Genomic DNA, 23,106 nt, shown 5'->3' on the forward strand with positions numbered 1-23,106 from the left:
CGCAGTCATTTGCTTTGGACTTCATTGCGGTGTTAATGTAAGCCGACTTGTGACACCAATGAATACATTTTAAACTTAAATTTCAGCTCAGTTCAGACAAACGACACGGTTAAACCCGAAGCAAGCGTCCTCTGCAGACGTCCGTGTTATACAAAGCAAGTCGCAAACACAGGCAAGAAACAGCACTGGTGTGAGAGTGAGAGATTTCAATAAGAGGAATATACATAAAAATCTATTGCAGTTCACAATAGCTCCTGCCCCACTCGCTGCCCACACACTGAGCTGAATCATTCCATGCAATTGCCGTCGAATAAAATAGCCTCGTTGATCGCCTGCGCCACACTGGTCAGGTTCTGGCTGTTGATTAAGCTGACATTGATCTGTCCGATGGATGAGAGGTAAACGTGCTTCTTCTGCATCAAGAACTCAATCTGGGCAGCTGGAAGAAGAAGACAAGAGAGGGTTTCCCTTCATCCGTCACACTGAGGCAGGAACACACTGCAAGCGGCATCGCAAAGAGACTCAGCCTCAGCTCAGGTCAACAGAGCCTGAGGCATTTCCCACTCACTGGGGGGGGGGGCAGGCTCGGCATTGGAGGGAATGCAGCAGCCTGTGGGTGCACAGCAAGATCCCACACCACCTTCACTGTCCGGTTTCTTTTTTTTTGCTTGTAGGGTGAACAGAAACCAGAACATCAACAATTCCTCACCCAGCTCCTCCACAAAACTGCTCCCTGGGATCTGAGAGTCCAGTGCGGCAGCTCAGTTTCAAAGTGGCACTTCTGACAGTGCGGCACTCCCTCAGCACTGACCCTCTGACAGTGCGGCGCTCCCTCAGCACTGACCCTCTGACAGTGCGGCGCTCCCTCAGCACTGACCCTCTGACAGTGCGGCACTCCCTCAGCACTGACCCTCTGACAGTGCGGCACTCCCTCAGCACTGACCTTCTGACAGTGCGGCGCTCCCTCAGCACTGACCCTCTGACAGTGCGGCGCTCCCTCAGCACTGACCTTCTGACAGTGCGGCGCTCCCTCAGCGCTGACCCTCTGACAGTGCGGCGCTCCCTCAGCACTGACCCTCTGACAGTGCGGCACTCCCTCAGCACTGACCCTCTGACAGTGCGGCGCTCCCTCAGCACTGACCCTCTGACAGTGCGGCACTCCCTCAGCACTGACCCTCTGACAGTGCGGCACTCCCTCAGCACTGACCCTCTGACAGTGCGGCACTCCCTCAGTACTGACCCTCTGACAGTGCGGCGCTCCCTCAGCACTGACCCTCTGACAGTGCGGCGCTCCCTCAGCACTGACCCTCTGACAGTGCGGCGCTCCCTCAGCACTGACCCTCTGACAGTGCGGCACTCCCTCAGCACTGACCCTCTGACAGTGCAGCACTCCCTCAGCACTGACCCTCTGACAGTGCGGCGCTCCCTCAGCACTGACCCTCTGACAGTGCAGCACTCCCTCAGTAGTACAGGGAATTCCCAGCCTTGATGGGCTTGTGGTATTGTTGTGGGATTTAAAGTGATGACTTTTTGGTGCAGAGTGAGAGGGTTCCCCAATCGGGCACTCCTGCCTCTGGGTTAATTTGACATTTGCCAGTTAATGAGAGGCTAATTTTTACAATCTAAGGGCAAAGTGGACCATCCCAGCTCATCAGAGCTGAAACGATATGATGATTGCCCCCCTGCGAGGGGGAGCTGGGACAGTATAGCTGGGGTCCAAATCTCAAACATCAGGTCATAGACTCAAGGACAGAACTGACCATGTCCAGTGGAGGTGAGGAGACATTTCCTCACGGTGATGTTTGGAGCACCGAATGTGGCCATTCAGCCCTTCATATCAATGCTGGTTCCCTTCAAGAGAATCTCCGCTTGTGCCACACCCTCATCCTTCCTGAGTCACCCTCGGAGGATTGGGAATCTTTGGAAATCTCCATCCCAGGAAGTTGTGATTGTTCCATCATTGAGTAGACTCCATATGGAATCTGTCGATCTCCGTGTGCCTCGGAGTGAAGGTCATCCTGCAGGAAGTTATATTTCCGGCGCAGGATCAGCTATGATCCCATTGCATGGTGGAGCAGATTCGAAGGGCTGGATGGCCTACTCCTGCTCCTATCTTGTGTTCTTATGAGAATATGGAGCGGTTACACAATCTCGCCAGGTCCTTGGGGTGGTATCGTAGCACAGTGGCTAGCCTCACAGATCCAGGGACCAAGGTTCGACTCTGGCCTCAGGTCACGATCTGTGTGGAGTTTACACATTCTCCCCGTGTCTGCGTGGGTTTCCTCCGGGTGCTCCGGTTTCCTCCCACACTCCAAAGATGTTTGGGTTATTTGCTTTGGCCATGCTAAATTGCCCCTTAGTGTCAGGGGGATTAAGAGGGTATATCCATAGGGTTACAGGAATAGGGCAATCGGGGTTGTGGGGATAGGGCCAGAGTGAGATTGTTGTCGGGGCAAGCTCAATGGGCTGAATGGCCTCCTTCTGCACTGTTGGGATTCTGTGGTTCTTTATCCCAGGAATGGAAGAGCTGATCTCGTCAGAATCCAGCTTCCTGGATCAATCCCAAAGCTTAGCATAGAATGCAGGCAAAGATCTGGAATGCGGGACTCTCTCTCAGCAATTGGAGTCCCTGTGTAGGGGCTGGAGGGAAAGGGATGATAGTATTCCGGCTTTCCCAGTAGGGAATGAATTACAGGGATGAGCAAGGCGTGCCGATAGTGTCCAAGTGTGGACAGTCATGCTGGGATTTCCAGGTAGCTGAGTGAATTGGCTGAAGGCAGATTGTTGGGAATGGGAAGGGTGAATGGATCATTTGCGTGATGAACACTCTGTCTATGTTACGCTCTCCCCATCTCACCGACTGCATACCTACCTGTGAACCCTGGATAAATGTACATCCCAATCTGCTTGGTGATGAATTCCCAAGATTTCATCGCTCCCAGTTTCCGGAGCTCTTCCTTCATCTTCTCCTTGGCCAACATCTGACGTTGGGCCATCCCCTTCAGGTTCTCCTGCCTACGGAGCAAGAGTAAGGGACACCTTGAGAAAAATATTCCTGATTGGAAATGAGCATGTCCTCTGCCTCTTCCTCACAGAACTTGTCGAGTTGCCCTGAGGAGAGGGTGTCCAGGCAGGAGGAGATTGGAAAGCTAACTGTCTCGGATAATTCAAGAACAAGTTGGAGTACGACCCAGGGGATTATTGGATAGGGTTCTGATAACTCTGGGGGAAGGGAACTCTGGAAGGTTAAATCACGTGGAATCCAGGGAGAGCTGGAAAACTGGATAGACAACTGGCTCGATTGTAGGAAGCAGAGGATAATGGTGGCAGGGTACTTGTCGGACTGTAGGTCGGCGACTAGTGGTGTGCCTCAGGGGTCAGTTCTGGCTGTTTGTTATCTGAATCAGTGATTTGGATGAGAATGTCCAAGGCCTGATCAGTAAGATTCCAGGTGACGCTGAAATAGGTGGGATTGTAGACAGTGAGGAAGGTTATCAACAATTGCAGCAGGATCTTGATCAGCTGGGGAAGTGGGCTGAGAAATGGCAAATGGACTTCAATACAGATCAGTGTGGAGTGTGACATTCTGGAAAGTCAAATCAAGGTGGGAATTTCACAGTGAATGGTTAGGGAATAGTGTGGAACAGAGGGACCTTGGAGTTCAGGTGCATGGTTCTCTAAAGCAGGAGTGAAAGGTAGATGGGGCAGTGAAGAAAGCTTTTGGCATGCTGGCTTTTATTGCGTTTCCAAGTTGGGAAGTTATGATGCAGTTGTACGGGACGTTGGTGAGGCTGCACTGGAAGTACTGTGTTCAGTTTTGGTCGCCTTGCTATCAGAAAGATGTTATTAAACCGGAGAGAGCGCAGAAGAGATTTACAAGGATGTTGCCAGGAATCAAGGGGCTGAGTTATTGGGAGAGATTGGACAGGCTGGGACATTTTTACTTTGGAGGGTAGGAGACTGAGGGGTGATCTTACAGAGGTGTATAAGATCATGAGAGGCACGGATAGGGTGAATGCACTCAGTCTTTTTCTCAGGATTGGGGAATCGAGAATGAGAGGGCAGAGATTTCAGTTAAGAGGGGAGAGAATTAATGGGAATCTGAGGAGCAACTTTTTTACACAGAGGGTGGTACGTGTATGGAATGAGCTGCTGGAGGAAGTGGTTGAGGCAGGGACATTGACAACATTTAAAAGGCATTTGGACAGATACATGGACAGAAAGTTTAGAGGGATATGGGCCAAATGCAGGCAAATGGGGTTCGCTTAGATGGGCATTTTGGTCGACATGGACCAGTTTGGGCAGAAGGGCCTGTCTCTGGGCTATAGATTCTATGATCCTGGAATCCTTGTTTCTGGAATTGGAATTTGAATGGTCTGTACAATACCCCTTGAAGAGGTTTTGGGATTGATTATACAAAACCCCCCAGTATAATCTCTTTTCTCATTTAAACTGCAGTTCCTTTCATTGAGTGGGGGGTGGGGGACGGGGGAACCATGCTGAGCCCAGTTCCTTTGCTGGCAACTGCCTGACAAATGTGAGTTTTCAGTTTTGAACTTGTTGTTTTGAACTCAATTTCTCAGTTAAACTGAGAAAGAGAAAACTGCCCAACCTGCATTCCCCTGGTATTTCCAGGAATGCAATGTCATTATCTGTGCTCAGCCCTGAGTCCTCATCTCAGTGCAACTTGTGTGTATTTGGAAAGCTGACAGAGAGAGAGAGAGAGAGACAGAGACAAGAAGGATTGAGCTGGCTCTATTCTGTTCCACACCCAACCTCCATTGGTTGGAACCACCAGACATCTAATGGGACGAGAGATCTGTCTTCACATGACAAGATCACCAGCATCAAAACCCTACCAACTTTATCCTGCCTGTCTGTAAAATCTCTTTTCATCACCAATTTCTGCAGAGATCTTACATGTTTGTTTTTTGTGTGCTGGGATATTCCAGATTCCAAATTTGATGTTAACCTGTTCTGTTTTTTGTTTAAAAAAATAATAACTTTTTCATGAGTCAATCATTGAGTTTATGGACATAAACCTGGAGAAAGTCCCTTATTCTGGATCCAACAGCAGCAATCATCTTTTAAACGAAATGTGTGACCTCCTGGGATCATGTGGCTAAAACATCCATGCACTCCACCCATCCTCGTCATATCAGACGATGGATCAGTCCAAGTCTTTCTGAGTGCCTATTGGCCAATCATGGTGGCACAGTGGTTAGCACCGCTGCCTCACAGTGCCAGGGACCCGGGTTCAATTCCAGCCTCGGGTCAGCGTCGGTGTGGAGTTTACACATTCTCCTCATGTCACCGGGTGCTCCGGTTTCCTCCCACAGTCCCAAGATGTGTTGGTTAGGTGGATTGGCCATGCTAAATTGCTTTTGGGGGGCGGCTGGTGCATGGTAGCACAGCGGTTAGCACTGCTATCTCACAGTGCCAGGGACCCAGGTTCGATTCCTGGCTTGGATCTCTATCTGTGCAGAGTTTGTATGTTTCCCCTGTGTCTGGGTGGGTTTCCTCCGGGTGCTCCGGTTTCCTCCCACGGTCTGAGAGACGTGCTGGTTGGGGTGCATTGACCCGAACAGGCGCCGGAGTGTGGTGACTAGGGGAGTTTCACAGTAATTTCATTGCAGTGAGCCTTATTTGTGACCAATAAAACTTTACTTTGTGCCTCAAGACGTGCAGGTTGGGTGGATTTGGCCGTGCGAAACTGCCCCTTATTATCCCAAGATGTGTAGGTAGATCATCAGGATAAATACGTGAGGCTATAGGGATGTGGGACCCGGGGAAAAGTGTTCTGCCAGAGAGAGAGTGCAGACCTGATGGGCCGAATGGCCTCCTTCTGCACCGTGGGGATTCTATGATGTGGCGCAGGGGTGGGAAGCCAGACTGTTACCCCATTGACTCTGACTTTAGCCCAGAGGGAGAAAAGGATTTCTTCAGGATTGCTGGGAAAAGATGACATTGCATTGCATTCCTCCCCGGTTCCCACACATCAACCTGAATCAGAATCACCAGCATCTCCATCGACACACACTTCAGCTCCTTGGATCTCTGGATGACTTTTCCCCCTGGTTCTGTTGTGTGCTTGGGGTCTGACCTCGGGTCCTTTGGGAGGGGGTGCTGGGTCGGGGCGGGTTGTCCAATCTCCCTCAGTAAGCCACTGGAGACTGTAGTCTGTTGAAACCATTATTCGGAACGCCGAGCGATGACCAACGCACTGGGAGCCCTGCACAAGGTCAGAACCTCTTCCCCACCACCCCCCCACAGCTCCCCCACATCCCCGTTACACAGTGGTGTAATATTCCACCGTCGCGTGCCTGTGATGGTTCCCCTTCTGCTGCACACTTACCACTCAGCAAAGAAAGCCGGATTATTCAGGATTGTGGCGACGATACGGGCACCGTGACTTGGGGGACCAAACCATGTGTCCCTTGCTGTTTCCTCCATCTGGGATCGGATTCTGACCAGGGTGTTGTTATCCCGGGATACGAAGGTCAAACATCCGACTCTTTCATCTGGCAAGAGGAGGGAACAACCCGGTCAAACGTCTGGCCCAGTGGGAGATACCATTCGCCTTGGAAAGTTTATCTCGGATTCTGAGCATCAACAGACCCACGTTGCAATTGCTCTCTGACTGACCTCTGTATTGGCCCACGGTTGTCTGTTGCAGAGGGGATGGCTTTTCTCCTTGTCTGTGTGGGAGACTCCAGAACCACATCACCCACTCATTGCAGAACCCATCTGATTCCGTTGTTTTCCCCCTTGGCCGGAGCTTTGGCCCATCAAAGCCTCTGCTATCCTCTCCCAAATCCCATTCACCCACCATACCATGCTCACTGACCACCACGACTGCCTCAATTTTACTGAAAGAAATTCATCTTCACCTCCAAATTCCTCCAAGGTCTCGCCCAGTTGGAGAAAGGATCACATCTTGCGACACCATTTGCTTTGGAAAGTTTCGAACGGATTGTGAGCATCAGAAGATCCTCACTGCAATTGCTCTCTGACTGACCTCTCCATTGACCCTACCGCTGTCACTTCCCCAAGCTCCACCACCCTGGGTGGTACAGCGGTTAGCACCGCTGCCTCACCATGCCAAGGATCCGGGTTCAATTCCCGGCCTGGTGTCACTGCATGCATGGAGTTGGCACATTCTCCCTGTATCTCCGTGGGTTTCCTCTGGGAGCTCCAGTTTCCTCACACAGTCCAAAAGATATGCAGGTTGGGCTGATAGGCCATTTTAAATTGCTCCTGAACATTAGGGGAATAGTCGGGAAACCATATGAGGTGACAAGAATGGGGTCTGGGTGGGATTGTGGTCAATGCAGACTCGATGGGCTGAATGGCCTTCTTCTGCACTGTAGGGATGCTGTGTTTCTATGATCTCCACGCTCCTGTGGACCTGGTCTCATTTCTATCTCTCTCTCTGACATTGATGACCATGCCTGGGTCCAAAATTTTGTGATCCCTCCTCGGAACATCTCGGGCTTCCTTTAAGACAGAGGGATTGGGATTGGTGATAAAGGCTTGGTCAAGGCCTTCAGCTTGCCAGTCCCAATGCCTAAACTGGTGACTCAGCATCAGACGGTGTCTGATTTATTCCCTCCGTGAAGCCCGGAGGGACATTTTCCTGAACCAATCAAATCCCAGGCTCCCTCCTGCTCGCTCCAACTCTCCCGCTATCTCCTCGTTCTGACTCTTTGTCTCTCGCTGCTTTTACCACCCGGGTTGTCTCGCCCTGCCTGGATGCCTCTCTTGTGTAACTCTCCATGACTGTCCAATCACGAGGGGAATGTTATCACATTAAAAAAAGACAGGAGCAGGCCATTCGGCCCGTCAAGCCTGCACCACCGTTCAGTCGGATCATGGCTGACCAGAGAGAGTCTGGTCTGTTTTTCATCACCCTCGACTCCCCTTCAGTGTAACCCAGGCTTGAATATGCTCAATGTTGCAGCCTCCACTGATCCACTCTCTCCATGTCCCTCACAATCATTCCCCTCAATCTGCATTCTCATCCTCAAATATCCATCCGGTTTCATCGAAGATCTCCACTTCTACCCCCACCACCCTGGTGGGCAGATAGAGGGTCTCCACTTCTACCCACCATTCCCCCCCCGCCACCCACCCCCGCCATCCTGGTGGGCAGATAGAGGGTCTCCACTTACATTCCTTGGGGATGAGAGTTCCAAAGGCGCTGTCCGAAATGGGGGACCCCCTATTCTGGTGGCACGACCTGTCATTCTAGAATACCCGGTGAGGCTCAGCGTGTCCCCTGTCGAAGCCCCCCCCCCCTCCGGCCCAGCACAGGATAAGAAATGTATCTCCCTGCGCGCCGTCCATTTTACCCGTAGAGAGACCAATCAGTCACTTCTCTCAATGCCAACGCGTGCAACTGCTTCCCTCTTCCCTCTCTCCAGAATAAAGCCCCTGACCGCAGGAATTGGCCTCCGGGACTCACTGTATAAGCTGAAGTTCTTGGAGAAAGACTGGGCGCAGAAGAGTTCAAAGCGTTCGGTGACAAAGTGCCTGACGGGCCAGGCGTCTTTATTCAGATCCCCCGATGCCAGCCCCTGAGCCGTGATGAAGAAGAAAGGGAAGTGCTTCTTCCTCTGGGAAACAAGAGGAGAAAGGACGTCAGTGAGGGTGAGTGTCCTGGGTTACTGGAGGACACAGACGAGATGGTCAGATGGGCGGAGAAGCGGCAGGCGGAATTTAAGGAGTAATTTGACAAAGAACAAAGAAAATGACAGCACAGGAACAGGCCCTTCGGCCCTCCAAACCTGCACCGACCGTGCCGCCCGACTGAACTAAAACTCCTTCTCCTTCCGGGGACCGTATCCCTCTATTCCCATCCTATTCATGTGTTTGTTAAGAGTCACTACTGTATCCGCTTCCTTTGGCAACGAGTTCCAGGCACCCACCACTCTGTGTAAAAATCTGTCTCGTACATCTCCTTTAAACCTTGCCTCTCGCACCTTAAACCTGTGCCCCCGAGTAATTGACTCTTCCACCCTGGGAGAAAGCTTCTGACTATCCACTCTGTCCATGCCCCTCATAATCTTGTCAACTTCTATCAGATCGCCCCTCAACTTCCATTATTCCAGTGAGAACAAACCAAGTTTCTCCAACCTCTCCTCATGTCTAATGCCCTCCGTACCGGGCAACATCCTGGTAAACCTTTTCTGCACCCTCTCAAAAGCCCCCACATCCTTCTGGTAGTGTGGAGACCAGAATTGAGCACTATATGCGAAGTGCGGCCGAACTGAGGTTCTGTGAAGCTGCAACACTTTACACACACTTCCTTGTCTGGGACACAAGGAAATATACTATGAAAGGTCTGACACTGGGAAGTTCTGAAGAGCAAAGGGACCTTGGTGTGTTTGTCCATTGATCTCTGAAGGAGGAAAGGCAGGTTAATCGGGTGGTGAAAAAGGTATAAGGCACACTGGCCTTTATCGATCAGGGTATAGATTACAAAAGCAGAGAGGGCATGACGGAGTTGTGTAGGACTTTGGTGAGGCCACAGCTGGAGGACTGTGTACAGTTCTGGTCGCCACATTCTAGGAAGGACATTAACACACTGGAGGGGGTGCAGAGGAGATTCACCAGGATGCTGCCTGGGATGGAACATTTAGGTTATGAAGAGAGGTTGGGTGGGCTTGGGTTGTTTTCTCTGGAGGCTGAGGGGTACAAGATTATGAGGGACATGGACAGAGTGGATAGGGAGCAGCTGTTCCCTTCAGTTGAAAGGCCAGTCACAAGGGGACACAAGTTAAAAGTGAGGGCTGGGAGGTTCAGGGGGGATTTGAGGAAAGTGTGTTACCCAGAGGGTGGTGAGGGTCTGGAACGCGCTGCCTGGGAGGCGGGGTGCCTCACATCCTTTAAAAAGTACCTGGATGAGTACTTGGCGCGCCGTAACATGCGAGGCGATGGGGCAAGTGCTGGCAAGTGGGATGAGGTGGGCAGGTGCAGACTCGATGGGCTGAAGGGCCTCTTCTACACTGTAGTATTCTATGATTCTGTGATACTGTGAAATCTTCGGTTGAGAGTGAGAGGGGGAAGGTTTAAGGGGACGTTTTTCACACAGAGGATGGTAAATGCCTGGAACATTGTGGTGAAAGCAGATTCTATAAGTACATTCAAGAGGCATCTGGACAGGTCCAGGAATAGACAGTGAATAGAGGGAGACGGGCAACATCGAGGCAAGGAAATATGAGATTAGAGAGGTATCTGTGTCAGCACAGGCTTGGAGGGCCGAAGGGCCTGTTCCTGTGCTGGACTATTCTTCGCTCTTCCTCATGGAGAGACTCTGGATCGAGCTGTGATGGGCCAGGACAGGAGGAGGGGTGGCATTCCGCAGGGTGGGGAAGGACTGTTTGGACTGACAGCGATTGGGTCATCACTGACCTTTCACATTCCCAGCTCTCCATCCAATCGAATAGATTTCGTCCCTCTGACAGACGGAGAGGCCATTTGGCCCCCATTGAATCATGCTGGCTCTCTGTCGAGCCATCCGGTCAGTCTGATATCCCCCTCAGTCTGCATTCTCATCCTCAAATATCCATCCAATTGCATTGAGGCTCTTCACTTCTACCCCCCTGGTGGGCAGATAGAGAGTCCCCACTTGTATTGCACCCCCACTACCCCACCCCGCCATCTCCGGTGGGCAGCAGGCTGATGGTTATTACCACTCGCTGAGGAAAACAAGTTCCCCCTCACCCTCACCCCCAACCCCTCCCCTCCCCTCCCCTCCCCGCACGGAAACCCTTGGTCAATGCATCAAACCTGTACCCCTGTGGATTGGTCGTGATTCATACGCCTGGGCACCCAGATCCTTCTGCAGCTCCAGGACGTTTTCCGTCATCACTCTCCATTTCATGAAAATACTCTGCCCTCAGAGCTTCCTCCCGAGTGGACGAGTTCACACTCTGTGTCACTCTCTCGCCATGAACCCTCCCCCTTTAATCCCCCTTTAACCCACCCTCTCAGTCCCGGGAGCAATGTGGTTGGGGAGGGTGGGGGCAGCGCTGCCCCCTGGTGTCACAGCTGAGAGACTGCAGAGAAAGCTTGACTTTGGACAGCTGTCTCTTCTTCCTCCTCCTCACCCTGCTGTCCCTCATCCTCCTCCCCCTCCTCCCCCTCCTCCTCCTCCTCCTCCTGCTCCTCCTGCTCCTCCGACTCCTTGTCCCCCTCCTCCTGCCCCTCCTTCCTTCTCATTCCCTCCTCTCCCTCTTCTTCCTGCCCTCCTTCCTTCTCCTCCTCCTCCTCCCCGCCCTTCCCTTCCTCCTCCTCCCCGCCCTTCCCCTCCGCCTCCTCCTCCCACCTCCTTCCCCTCCTCCTCCCCTTCCCTCATCCCTTCCTCTTCCTCTTCCCCTTCCCATTTGCCCCCCCCCCACTCCTCCTCATCCTCCTCCTCCTCCTCCATCTCCTCCCCCCTGCCCTTCCCCCCCGCCCCTCCCCCTGTCCCTGCCCCTCCCCCTCCTCCTCCTTACCTTCATCACCTCCGCTATCTGCTTCCACTCAGCTGGCGTGGGGTCCATTGCAGTTGGCCAATGCGCTGCAATGTGAAGTATCACGATGGAATGTTCCGGAGCGTTCTGGAGATGGAGCAGAGGTGACAGGTAGTGAAATACAGATGGAAGTGAAACCCCCTTGAACCATTGAAAAGTTCACAAACCTCCCCCCCCCCCCTCACCATTCTTTCCACCCCTTGTTCTTGCCAAATACATTCTTTGACTATTCTCCTGCACCCCAAAAACTGGTTCAAACTCGTGAATCATTGCAGTACAGGAGGCCATTCTGCCCATTAACACCATGCTAGCGACCCATGGAGCAATCTTTCCAACCCCTTTCCCCCCAGCCGATTCCTGAATATGTGCAAATTGAAGCCCTCAATTATCTCCGCATGTCCCACGCTGGAGGTCATTACCGCTCGCGGTGTCAATCAAGTCCTTCCTCACCCTCACCCCCTGCAACCCCCCACCGTCCCGTCACCACCTCCCCAAAATTTTGAATGCATGATCCCAAGTCTCAAGGTGGAACAGTTGACGAAGTGGAAAGGGTCGAGAGCTTCAAGATTTTAGGTGTCCAGATCACCAACAACCTGCCCTGGTCCCCCCCACTCTGTGCCGACACTATAGTTAGGAAAGCCCCACCAACACCTCTACTTTCTCAGGAGACGAAGGAAATTTGGCATGTCCGCTACGACTCTCACCAACGTTTACAGATGCACCGTAGAAAGCATTCTTTCTGGTTGTATCACAGCTTGGTCTGGGCTCCTGCTCTGCCCAAGACCACAAGGAACTACAAAAGGTCGTGAATGTAGCCCAATCCATCACACAAACCAGCCTCCCATCCATTGACTCTGTCTACACTTCCCACTGCCTCGGCAAAGCAGCCAACATAATTAAGGACCCCACACACCCCGGACATTCTCCCTTCCATCTTCTCCCGTGGCGACAAAAATACAAAAGTCTGAGTGGAAGGGTTGGCTAAGAAATTTTACCAGAAGGGTTTTGCTGACCCCAGTGGACTGTGATGCATAATTTGGCTGAAATTCTCTGGTCTCGTACACCCCATCCTTGCTGCCAGCGAGAATGGGGCATTTGGCATTCAGCCAAATCTCCAGTCACTGCAGTGGGACTGGAAAATCCCAGCCTTTATCCACACAAAACCTCATTTCTTGTCTCTCTGAATTGCCACATACTCTGACTCACAATGGGAGATGTGTGCACAAAAGGACCGGAATTTTACCACCCCCGTTTCCCCTGCCATGGGAATCGGAGAAGGTCCGTTGACAGGGCAGCACGGCGACGCAGTGATTAGCACTGCTGCCTCATCGCGCCAGGGTCCTGGGTTCAACTCCCGGCTTGGGGCACTTTGTGTGGAGTCTGCACATTCTCCCCGTGTCTGCGTGGGTTTCCTCCGGGTGCTCCGGTTTCCTCCCACAGTCTGAAAGATGTGTGGGTTAAGGTGGATTGGCCGTGCTAAATTGCTCTTTAGTATCCAGGGGAGTAGGGAGGGTAAAATGTATGGGATTGTGGGGATAGGGCCTGGGTGGGATTGTAGTCAGTGTGGACTCGATGGGCCGAATGGCCTCCTTCTGCACTGTAGGGATTGTATGACATCTGGGTGGTTTCAGGACAAGCTGGATGGGAAATCTGGCCGATTAGTAAGTGTGAGATGCCCTCACTGCCCACTCTGTGATGGGCTCCTGCTTCATCAATGCCTGCTGAGCTGTACCTCCAGATCTTCCAGCATCTGTGGAATGGCCACACACTGATTCTCGCTGTCCCAGTAACGATACTGAATGATATCCTGGAAACCAGCTCCTCCAAAAACAAACGTGTGGGTGCCTGTACAGAGAAAAAAAAGAAGCAAACAAAGTCCCAGGAGAATGAAATTGAAATTAGGCCGAGAGAGAGAGAGAGAGAGTGGCAGGGAAATTATTGGAGAGGATTCTTCAAATCAGGATTTATTCCCACTTGGAAATAAGTGGACGTATTAGTGAGAGACGACATGGTTTTGTGAAGAGGAGGTCGTGTCTCACGAGCTTGATCGAGTTTTTCGAGGAAGTGACGAAGGTGATTGATCAGGGTCGGGCAGTGGATGTTGTCCACATGGACTTCTGTAAGGCCTTTGACAGGGTCCCTCATGGCAGACTGGTGCAGAAGGTGAAGTCACATGGGATCAGAGGTGAGCTGGCAAGGTGGATCCAAAACTGGCTCAGTCAAAGAAGACAGAGAGTCGCAGTGGAAGGGTGCGTTACTGAATAGACGGCTATGACTAGTGATGTTCCTCAGGGATCAGAGCTGGGGCCTTTGCTGTTTGAGATATATGTAGATGATTTGGAGGAAAATGTAACTGGTTTGATTAGTAAGTTTGCGAATGACACAAAGGTTGGTGGATTTGTGGGTAGCAATGAGGACCATCAGAGGATACAGCAGGGTATAGATCAGCTGGAGAGATGGCAGATGGAGTTTAATCCGGACAAACGACAACTTTCTGAAGAAGTTTCCAGAGAATTTGAACACCTTTGAACTTAAGAAATAGAAAAAAGATTTCAATTCTTTGTCAAATCTAATTTTGTGTCACAACTGATGGAGCGAGGTTTCGAACGCAGAGGAATGTTCCGAATATACGGTTATGACAGAAGCACTCACCCCATGATGGGTTTGAGATGTAGACGGGTGCTGTTTTGGGATGAGTGATGGAATACCACTTCTTCAGAAATTGTGCTCCCATACTCAAAGCACCGTTGCCTCCGGGAGTCTGAATGCTGTCAGCCTGAGAGAGGGGAAGATGGTTAAAATTCTCACATTACATTCTCCCTTCCTGCTTGTCACATTTCTCTCAGTGCTCACTGGCCACACCTTTCCAATTTCCGGGGGATGTGGGCTTCACTGGGAGGCCAGCATCCACTGTCCACCTCTCATTGATCATGAGACGCGGGTCAGCCATCAATGATGCTGTGCCTCACTCCTCTCCGGGAGTGGGTACAGGCATCGCTGGCTGGGTCAGCGTTTATTGCCTATTTGTAACTGCCCTCCATTTCAGAGGACGGTTAAGAATCAACCACATTGCTGTGGGTGTGGAGTCACATGTAAGCCAGACCAGATAAGGATGGCAGATTTCCGTCCATGAAGGACATTAGCGAACCAGATGGGGTTTTCCCGACAATGGTTTAATCATGAGACTTTCAATTCCAGATTTTTATTGGATTCAAATTTCATCAGCTGCCGTGGCGGGATTCGAACCTGGGTCCCCAGAACATTTCTTTGGGCCTCTGGATTTCTGGTCCAATGTAATACCACTAGACCATCACCTATCTGAATGCACTGCTCAGTTTTCCTCTCTGCTCCTCTCATTCTGACCTTGTTTAACTACAACGTGGAGATTAGCAGCTATTTCTATTGTGGGAAAGGCCTCACACACATCACTTTTCTCTCTTCTTCCATGAGATGTGAATGTCGCTGGCTGGGTCAGCATTTATTGCCCACCCCCCTAATTGCCCCTTCAACCGAGTGGGGACGGGGCTGCAACTTTCAGTTCCTGAATGTCACTGGTGAATAAACTTGGGGAGGCGTTGGCTCGCAATGCCCACGTCCCACAAATGAATAAAAATAAGCCGCTTATCCACCAGCCAAGTCTGCATCATTGCAGGTGAACGTAAGGGGCAGCTGAATCCCTCGTTCCCCCAAGTCTTATCTTTCCTCGAGGAGAGAGCCCCTGGGCTGGCTCACTCTTCCAATTCCAGTCAGGAACTTGCAAATGCACCTCCACATTCTTTTAGTGGAATGTGGGGAGCGGGCAACAGAGAACGTTCCTGAAAGGATCCCACTTCAGATGAGGGACAACCAAACCAGGAAGACTTGCCCTGGCCAAGCTGTGGAAGAGCCAGTGATTTATTCAGGGTGAATGTACCGGTTCGAACAGCAAATGGACTGCAAGTCCGCAGGGACCTACCCGCTTCTCCACGATGGCGATACTGTCTTTGCCCAATAGTAGAACAGTCACTGCCCTGTTGAATTCTGGGTGTCCTCGCACCAAGAGATACTCGTGGTCCAATGTTGGATCAAAGCAGATTTGACGCTGAACTTTGTGCACCACTGGAAGTCTCCACAGCTGCCCATTGTCCACATAGTACTCTGCAAGCAAGCCCACCATTGAGTCAGTCACTCCTTCCATACCATTCAGCTAGGCTTGCAGTCTCTGTGAGCCATTGCCTCTCACAAGTGCGCCAGTGCAGCACTTGCAACCATGAAGACCTGATATTCTGCGGGGTTACCCCAAGGGCCATCCCTCTATCCTGGTTCGCTTGGCGCCCAGAGTCTTCTGCTGCTGTGCTCAATTACTTCATGGCCTCACCACTCCACCCCGCCTGGAAAACTCTCGGCTTCTCTCTCTGGACTCCTGTGTGTACTCAGCCTGTACCTCCCTCCACCAACCCCTTGGCACTCAGGGCTTCTCTCCACCATTCAGCCCCTCCTTCATGCCCAATTCATGGACTCAGATTTTTAGAATTACCTCAACCTTTGTTTCTTCATCCATTTATCTTCCACAAGCCAATGGAAAAGCCTCTCTTGTTACACCTCATTGGCCTTTGTTGCAGCTACCATCAGAAGGGGGAATTTAGCATGGCCAATCTACTGAGCCAGCACGTCTTTCGGACTGTGGGAGGAAACCGGAGCACCTGCAGGAAACCCCCGCAGACACGGGGAGAATGTGCAAACTCCACACAGACAGTCATCCAAGCCTGGAATTGAACCCCAGGTCCCTGGTGCTGTTAGGCAGCAGTGCTAACCACTGAGCCACCACACCACCCTTGTCTAAAGCTTTTGAATCGTACTTGGAAACAGAATCATGCACTGCATGAAGAGGCCCTTCAGTCCATCGAGTCCACACTGACACGTGAGAAACAGCTGACCTCCCGCCTCACCCCATTTACCAGCACTTCACCCACAGCCTTGAGTGTTCTGATGTGCCAAGTGCTCATCCAAGGTTCATCCTGCGCAAGAACTCCCAATCCTTGCAGGTCAGAGGTTGAAGGTCCTGACCCTTGCCTCCTGTCAGGTTCAGGAAATGTATTTGCTTTTGCCCTCACTGCAGACATTCCCAAAGTTTTATTGCATTTATTCTCGGTCTTTCCCAGTTACTAACGAGGATCATAGAATTTCTGCAGTGCAGAAAGAGGCCATTTGGCCCATCGAGTCGACACTGACCACAATCCCATCCAGGTCCTATTCCTGTAACCTCACAGATTTTCCCTGCTAATCCCCTGACACTAGGGTCAATTTACCATCGCCAATCAACCTAATCCGCACATCTTTGGACTGTGGGAGGAAACCGGAGCACCCGGAGGAAACCCACGCAGACATGGGGAGAATGTGCAAACTCCACACAGACGGTGGCCCAAGCTGGGAATTGAACCCAGGTCCCTGGCGCTGTGAGACAGCAGTGCTAACCCACTGTGCCACCCCATTTGAACATCAAGTCTTGGGACAGAATTATTGACAGTGCGCGTCTCTCTGCCCCATTGCACTTTCCAATGCAGAATGGGAAAGCAAAGGGTTAATGGTTATGTTAATTAGACAACCAATGATGATGTCAGTGTGACATCATGGTCCGGTGATCACCTGACCCAAAGGGAGCAAGATGGAGTTGGGTCTCTGTCAACACAATAGTCTGGTAACCAACAGGTCTTTGATGGAAATGCTTCCAAATAAATAGTTTGAGAAGAAACTAAATGCTGACTATCTCCAACCACTTGGAGGACGTGGAACTTCATTGAGCCAGAAGACAGCAAAAGCTAGTAATGATTGTTTATCAAAAATAATCCAAATCTTGACAGTTTAAATATAAAATTCAGCTTGTGCAATGAGATATGATTAATTAATGACTTATTTTGCATTCAGTTTGAGGGGGAAAAGAATGGGTCCAAGACTATTATTTTAAACATTAAAAAGGGTAATTTTTAAGGTGTGAAAGTAGAATAACTACACAGAACTGGCAAATGATATCAAGGGGTAGGCAAGTGGCAGACATGTGAGGGGATGTTTCAGAAAGTACACAATTTGATTTATTATTGCACATGTATCAGTATACAGTGAAGAGTATTGTTTCTTGTGTGCTACATGGACAAAGCATACCATTCATCGAGAAGGAGAGAGTGCAGAATGAGGTGTTATCGTGTAGCTTGGGTGTAGAGAGAGATCAGCTGAATATAAGATCAGTCCATTCAAAAGTGATGTCTTTGTGGGGATGGGGGAACAGCAGGGGAGGGTCGTGTGGGTGGGATAAGGGGGTGTCCCACCCGTGAGGACTTGAAGCCGTGAACACATGGTTTCAAAACCCCGCGCCCAGAGACTCGGAACCCGTTCCATTCCTGAACCCTGACAGGATTAATGACCTGTATGGTCAGACTAATATCTGACTTCACTGTGCAACTCCCTCACCCCGGAGTTTATGAACTCCCGTTTCTGTGAGGGGGAAAGACAGGCAGTCACGGAGCAGCACTGAGGGAGTGCAGCACTGCCGCACGTGCTGCCCCTGCCGTTGAGATGTCAAACTGAGGGGCAATCTGAACTCTGAGGAAGGTCGGTGGTGGGGGGGGAGGGGGGAGGCGGGGGGTGGGGTTCTCCTTTAGTGCCCTGCGCTCCACATCAATCCCTTCACAAACACACCTCCCCCCCCCTCACCCCTCCCCCAAATGATCTGCGGGTTGCCACGTTGCTGCTCTTGCTGTGTGTGGGATCTTGCTGTGCACCCGCCAGCTGCCTATGTTGTGGTAGCGCCCAAACCGCCGAGTGTCTCAGGATGTGCCGAGGTTGGTTTCCTTGCGCCACCCCCACCCCACCCCACCCCCCCCCACCCCACCCCACCCCACCCCCCCCCACCCACAATGCCTGTGATTAAAGTGACTCTCTGAGCATTGCCCTTTGCCCCCTTGCCCCAGCCCCTGAGTCTGTCCTTCTTGCCCCTTGCCCCTATCCCCTCTGCCCCCCTCACCCCCAGCATCTAGCCCCCTTACCTCTGCCGCCCCCCCACCCCGGCTAATGCCCCCTGCTCCCCCCGCCCCCCCCCCCAGGTGTGCACCCACCTCGGAAGCCCAGGAATATGCGGTCCAGGCTGGCGTCATTGCGGTAGGCTGTGAGGGGAACCTTGGACTCGGTGATGGGCAACAGGGGAGTCTCGTGAAAGGCCGAGAGAGAAGCTGTTCTGCTGAGACACTCTGGAACCTCGGGAGTCCCCATGGTAACTGTTAACAACACACAAACACACACACACACACACACACACAGGGCAGTGTGAATAGAATAGCAGCCGTCTGTGGGCTAGACCCTGCAGACACAGCGTCTGGGCACTCCGTCCAGCCAGAGCCTGCAGAACAGGTCGTCCGGACGTTCCCCCTCCGCCCCCTCCTCCCAACTGCCAGAGACTTAACCCTTTCTGCTCTGCCCCCAGCCACCCTCTAAGATGCTGCTTCCCCATTGGCCACAGTTGTGCCCACCCTGAAGAACATCAGTCTCCCATTGGCTGCTGCTGTGCCCATCGTCCACTTCCCGCAAACTCTGGCAAAGTTGTTGGGGTGGTGGAGGGAGGGATCCCAGTTCAGATACCTCCCCCTCCCCCCACAACCCCTAATGGCCTGGTGCCAGCAAAGGGCGAGCACCTCAGTGAGTCAGCCTGGGACAAGCAGCTCAGCGCCAACCTCACAGTTGTATCACGCTGAGATCTCTCCGTGGGAAATCACACAACACCAGGTTCAAGTCCAACAGCTTTACTTGGTAGAAAAAGCCACTGGCTTGAGGAGCGCTGCCCCTTCATCGGAGCAGCTCTCCGGAAGCTTGAGAGTTGACTACCAAATAAACCTGTTGGACTTTAGCTTGATGTTGTCAGACTTTTTACCCTGTTTCCCCCCAGTCCAACGCCGGCATCTCCACATCGTGCCAGATATCTCTGCGCAGAGTTCGTTGGCTATCTGCCCGTGTTGTGGCTGACCTCCCACTGAACCCCTTCTGTGATAACCCGAGGGAGCAAATAATTAGCTGAAGAACTTGTGGATAAGAATGACCCGCAGCGAAGGGTCACAACAAGTCCAGATCTTGTCCCCAACAACGCCACGAGGACAACCGCACCCGCCTGACAGGCTGGCCCTCACTGCCCCGGGGCCGAGGTCCACACGTTCACTCGCGCTCCGCTGGCTCGGGCCCAGGCACGTGGCTCGCAACGGGGCCACGCTCCCACCTCCAGTCTAACCGGAACTCAGTCAGCCTTCACTTCCCTTGGACAGAGCGGAGACCCTCAGCACCAAACACCTGGTGAAGGGGCGGTGCTCCGAAAGCTCGTGATTCCAAATCAACCTGTTGGGCTTTAACCCGGTGTAGTGAGGCTTCTCGCTGTCAGTATCGCTTAACTCCCAACACATTCTGAAGAGGGAGTCCACAACGATCTGGGAGTAATGACACACTCATGAGAATCCGGACTCTTCTCCACCTCACTCTCTGTCTGGTAGAATGCCGACAGTGCAAAAGGAGGCCATTCAGCCCATCGAGTCTGTATCGACTGCAATCCCACCCAGGCCTTATCCCCATCGCCCTGCGTATTTACATTGCTAATCTGCCTGACACTAAGGGGCAATTTAGCATGGCCAATCAACCAAATCTGCACTTTTTTGGAGCATGGGAGGAAACCCACGCAGACATGGGGAGAATGTGCAGACTTCACACAGACAGTGACCCGGGTCCCTGGCACGATGAGGCAGCAGTGCCAACCACTGCGCCACTCTCCTCGCCTCCCAGTTACCTTACTGCCAATGTCACAGTTACATCACCATTGTGGCCTCATTCACAGAACCGTGAGCCTATTTGACTGCAGTAGTCATCACGTTTTCTCGTTGAGAGTGAGCAGTGAGTTAACTGACTGCTGCAGAGGTTGGTTTGCGATTGTGAGTTTCCAGCCTCCCGGGAGAGAGTCTTTATGCGTCATTCTCCAGTCTGCTTTGCCATGAGTGGGTCTGTTAGATCAGGACAGCATTGGGATTCTCTGGTTTGACCCAACTGTGCAATGTAAATCCCAAGATCGCAGTCTGATCTGCAACGTCAACTGAAATGAGTTTCCGAACCCCTCCTTCCAGTTGCCAAGGATAGACCCAGAATTGTGTCACAGCTGCTGTTAGCCCTGAAGGAGAATGGAAACTCCCAGAACCATGAGGATAAATGTGCAGGTTAGGTGGATTGGCCATGCTAAATTGTCCCTTAGTGTCCAAGGGATCTGCAGGGTAAATATGTAGGGTTTTAGGGATTAGGCCTGGGTGAGATTGGTATCGGTGCAGATTCGATGGGCCGAATGGCCTCCTTCTGTACCACAAGGATTCTATGATAGCTTGTTACAGAGAGATGAAATGGCTGATCTCTCCCTGGTCTGAAATCCACCTCCCCAGATGGCACAGGGGTTAGCGCTGCTGCCTCATCGCACCAGGGCCCCGGGTTCAATTCCTGGCTCGGGTCACTGTCTGCGTGGAGTTGGCACATTTTCCCCATGTCTCTGTGGGTTTCCTCCGGGTGCTCCGGTTTCCTCCCACACTCCAAACATGTGCAGGTTAGGGGGATTGGCCATGCTAAATTGCCCCTTGGTGTCAGAGGGGCTTAGCAGGGTAAATACGCGGGGTTACAGGAATCGGGCCTGGGTGGGATTGTGGCCGGTACGGACTTGATGGGCTGAATGGCCTCCTTCTGCATTGTGGAGCTTCGATGGTTCTGAGAGAGTGAGTGAGGTGGAGAATTGTCTGGATTCTCAGGAGTGTGTCTTGACTGCCAGGGGGACAAGCGAGGGTAAATGCAGACAGGGAGAGGGCCTGGGTGGGATTGTTGTCGGTACAGGCTCGATGGGCCAAATGGCCTCCTCCTGCAGTGTAGGGATTTGCTGATTGTGTCCAAAGTTTCTCAGTTGGCTGCTTTGCGAATCATTCCGGTTGGGGGACACAGTACATTCCCAACAGCCTGAGATAGTCACTCATTGCTGGAGTCCTGGGGAGACTGGACACAGTAAATGGGGAGACAACAGGTTCCCCTTGTAGGGGATGGATGTGAGCGTGGTTCGCCTGTGGCAATTTCTCCCCCAGAGAGCGATGGAGAGTCTGTGATTGAACAGCACAGAGTCGGGTTGAGTTGGACAGATTTTTGGTCAACGAGGGAGCTGAGGGGATAGGCAGGAAGGTGCAGTTGAAGCCACAATCAGATCAGCCATCACCTCACAGGGTGATAGAGCAAGCTCGAGGGGCTGAGTGGCCTCCTCCTGTTCTTCACACCCTGTGATTTTGTGTTTCCTGATTCAAACCATCACACCACTGCCTCTCACTGGCGCAGGGGTGGTACTGCACCTTTGCAGTTGCCGTCACAGAGACCTCCCGACGGACAACTCGACCTTGGAGTCTAAGAGAACGCTTCTCCCAATGCTCAGGTCACAAAGCCTCAGTGACGCTCGTCTGCTCGTGGCTTTTTATTTCAGGGTGGCGCAATTGCCCCCTCACGGCATCAGGGACCCGGGTTCGATTCTGGCCTCGGGTCACTGTCTGTGTGGAGTCTGCACATTCTCCCCATGTCTGCGTGGATTTCCTCCAGGTGCTCCGGTTTCCTTCCACACTCCAAAGATGAACAGGTTACGTGGATTGGCCGTGTTAAATTACCCCTGAGCGTCCAAAGAGGTGTAGGTTAAGTGGATTGGCCATGTTAAATTGCCCCTTAGTGCTCAAGTATGTGCTGGTTTGGTGGATTGGCCATGTTAAATTGCCCTTTAGTGTCCAAAGATGAGCAGGTTAGGTGGATTGGTAATGGTCAATGTGCAGGTTTATGAGGAGAGTGTGGGGGACAGGGTAAGATGCTTTTTCAGAGAGGGCTGCAGAGTTGATGGGCTGAATGGCCTCCTCCTGCAGTGTTGGGGTTGTAAGGTTGTACGGTTTGATGGTGTGACAGGGTGATTGTTTCCACAGGGATCTGGACAGCGAGTTGGTGACGATTACAGAACGGAGCGAGTGATTATCTTCATCTGCGGAAAGGGTGCGACTGAAGAGCCTCTGGTCAGGTAAGCGGTTTTACTGTGAACTGTGTTGTGTTGTGGAGGAGATTCTGCTTTTCACACGTCACCAGGAACATCTCCCCATGAATCCTGTGTCTCGCTGACATCCCTCCCTTCCAGCTTCCCACCCTGAGTGCTGGTGCCTTCAACTGCGCGGATCCCAGTTGGCTCCCTGATACACACTGCCTTCCTTTTAAGATGTTTCCAAAAACTTAGCTCTTGGTCCAAGCTCTGAGTCACTCTGTTTCCACCTCTGGTTTGGTGTCAATGTTGCTCTGATGATGACCCTGGATTTTCAATGTTCTGCTGCGGTGCTACATGAATGCAATGTGTTGTTGTTGGGATTGATGAACCGTGACTGAGGATTTGATATTGAAATGGTTGTGGATTTGCATGATAAAAACGGGGGAGTACCCACGGATCCATTTATTGTTGTATTTTGGAGAGTGTCTCAGTTCCCACCTGAGCACAATGGACGCTGGGCTTACAAGTTACCAGGCAGAGTGACGAGTGTGCATTGAGGGT

At 51.9% G+C, this 23,106-nt stretch overlaps 1 protein-coding gene across 1 annotated transcript; it reads right to left on the reverse strand.

The window, feature by feature from the left end:
- Positions 1-287: 287 nt before the first annotated feature.
- Positions 288-18,758, reverse strand: LOC145361268 (aspartate aminotransferase, cytoplasmic-like). Its single transcript, XM_080216898.1, has 9 exons — positions 18,605-18,758; positions 15,472-15,653; positions 14,169-14,292; positions 13,249-13,361; positions 11,499-11,603; positions 8,465-8,615; positions 6,356-6,521; positions 2,873-3,015; positions 288-439 (listed from the first exon to the last, which is right to left on the reverse strand). The coding sequence occupies exons 1-9, from the start codon at positions 18,756-18,758 to the stop codon at positions 288-290; spliced, it is 1,290 nt and encodes a 429-aa protein (XP_080073024.1).
- Positions 18,759-23,106: the final 4,348 nt, after the last annotated feature.

This window comes from Carcharhinus amblyrhynchos, chromosome 34, assembly GCF_965287045.1.
Source record: "Carcharhinus amblyrhynchos chromosome 34, sCarAmb.v2.hapA, whole genome shotgun sequence".
NCBI classification, from domain to species: domain Eukaryota; kingdom Metazoa; phylum Chordata; class Chondrichthyes; order Carcharhiniformes; family Carcharhinidae; genus Carcharhinus; species Carcharhinus amblyrhynchos.

Excerpts from the sequence above, each read along its gene's own strand:
- LOC145361268 (XM_080216898.1), bottom strand. The coding sequence starts at position 18,758 with ATGGGGACTCCCGAGGTTCCAGAGTGTCTCAGCAGAACAGCTTCTCTC. Across the intron at positions 15,654-18,604 it reads CATATTCCTGGGCTTCCGAG|AGTACTATGTGGACAATGGG; the intron begins GTGGGTGCACAC and ends GCTTGCTTGCAG. Across the intron at positions 11,604-13,248 it reads AGATGCTGGAAGATCTGGAG|AACGCTCCGGAACATTCCAT; the intron begins GTACAGCTCAGC and ends CTCCATCTCCAG.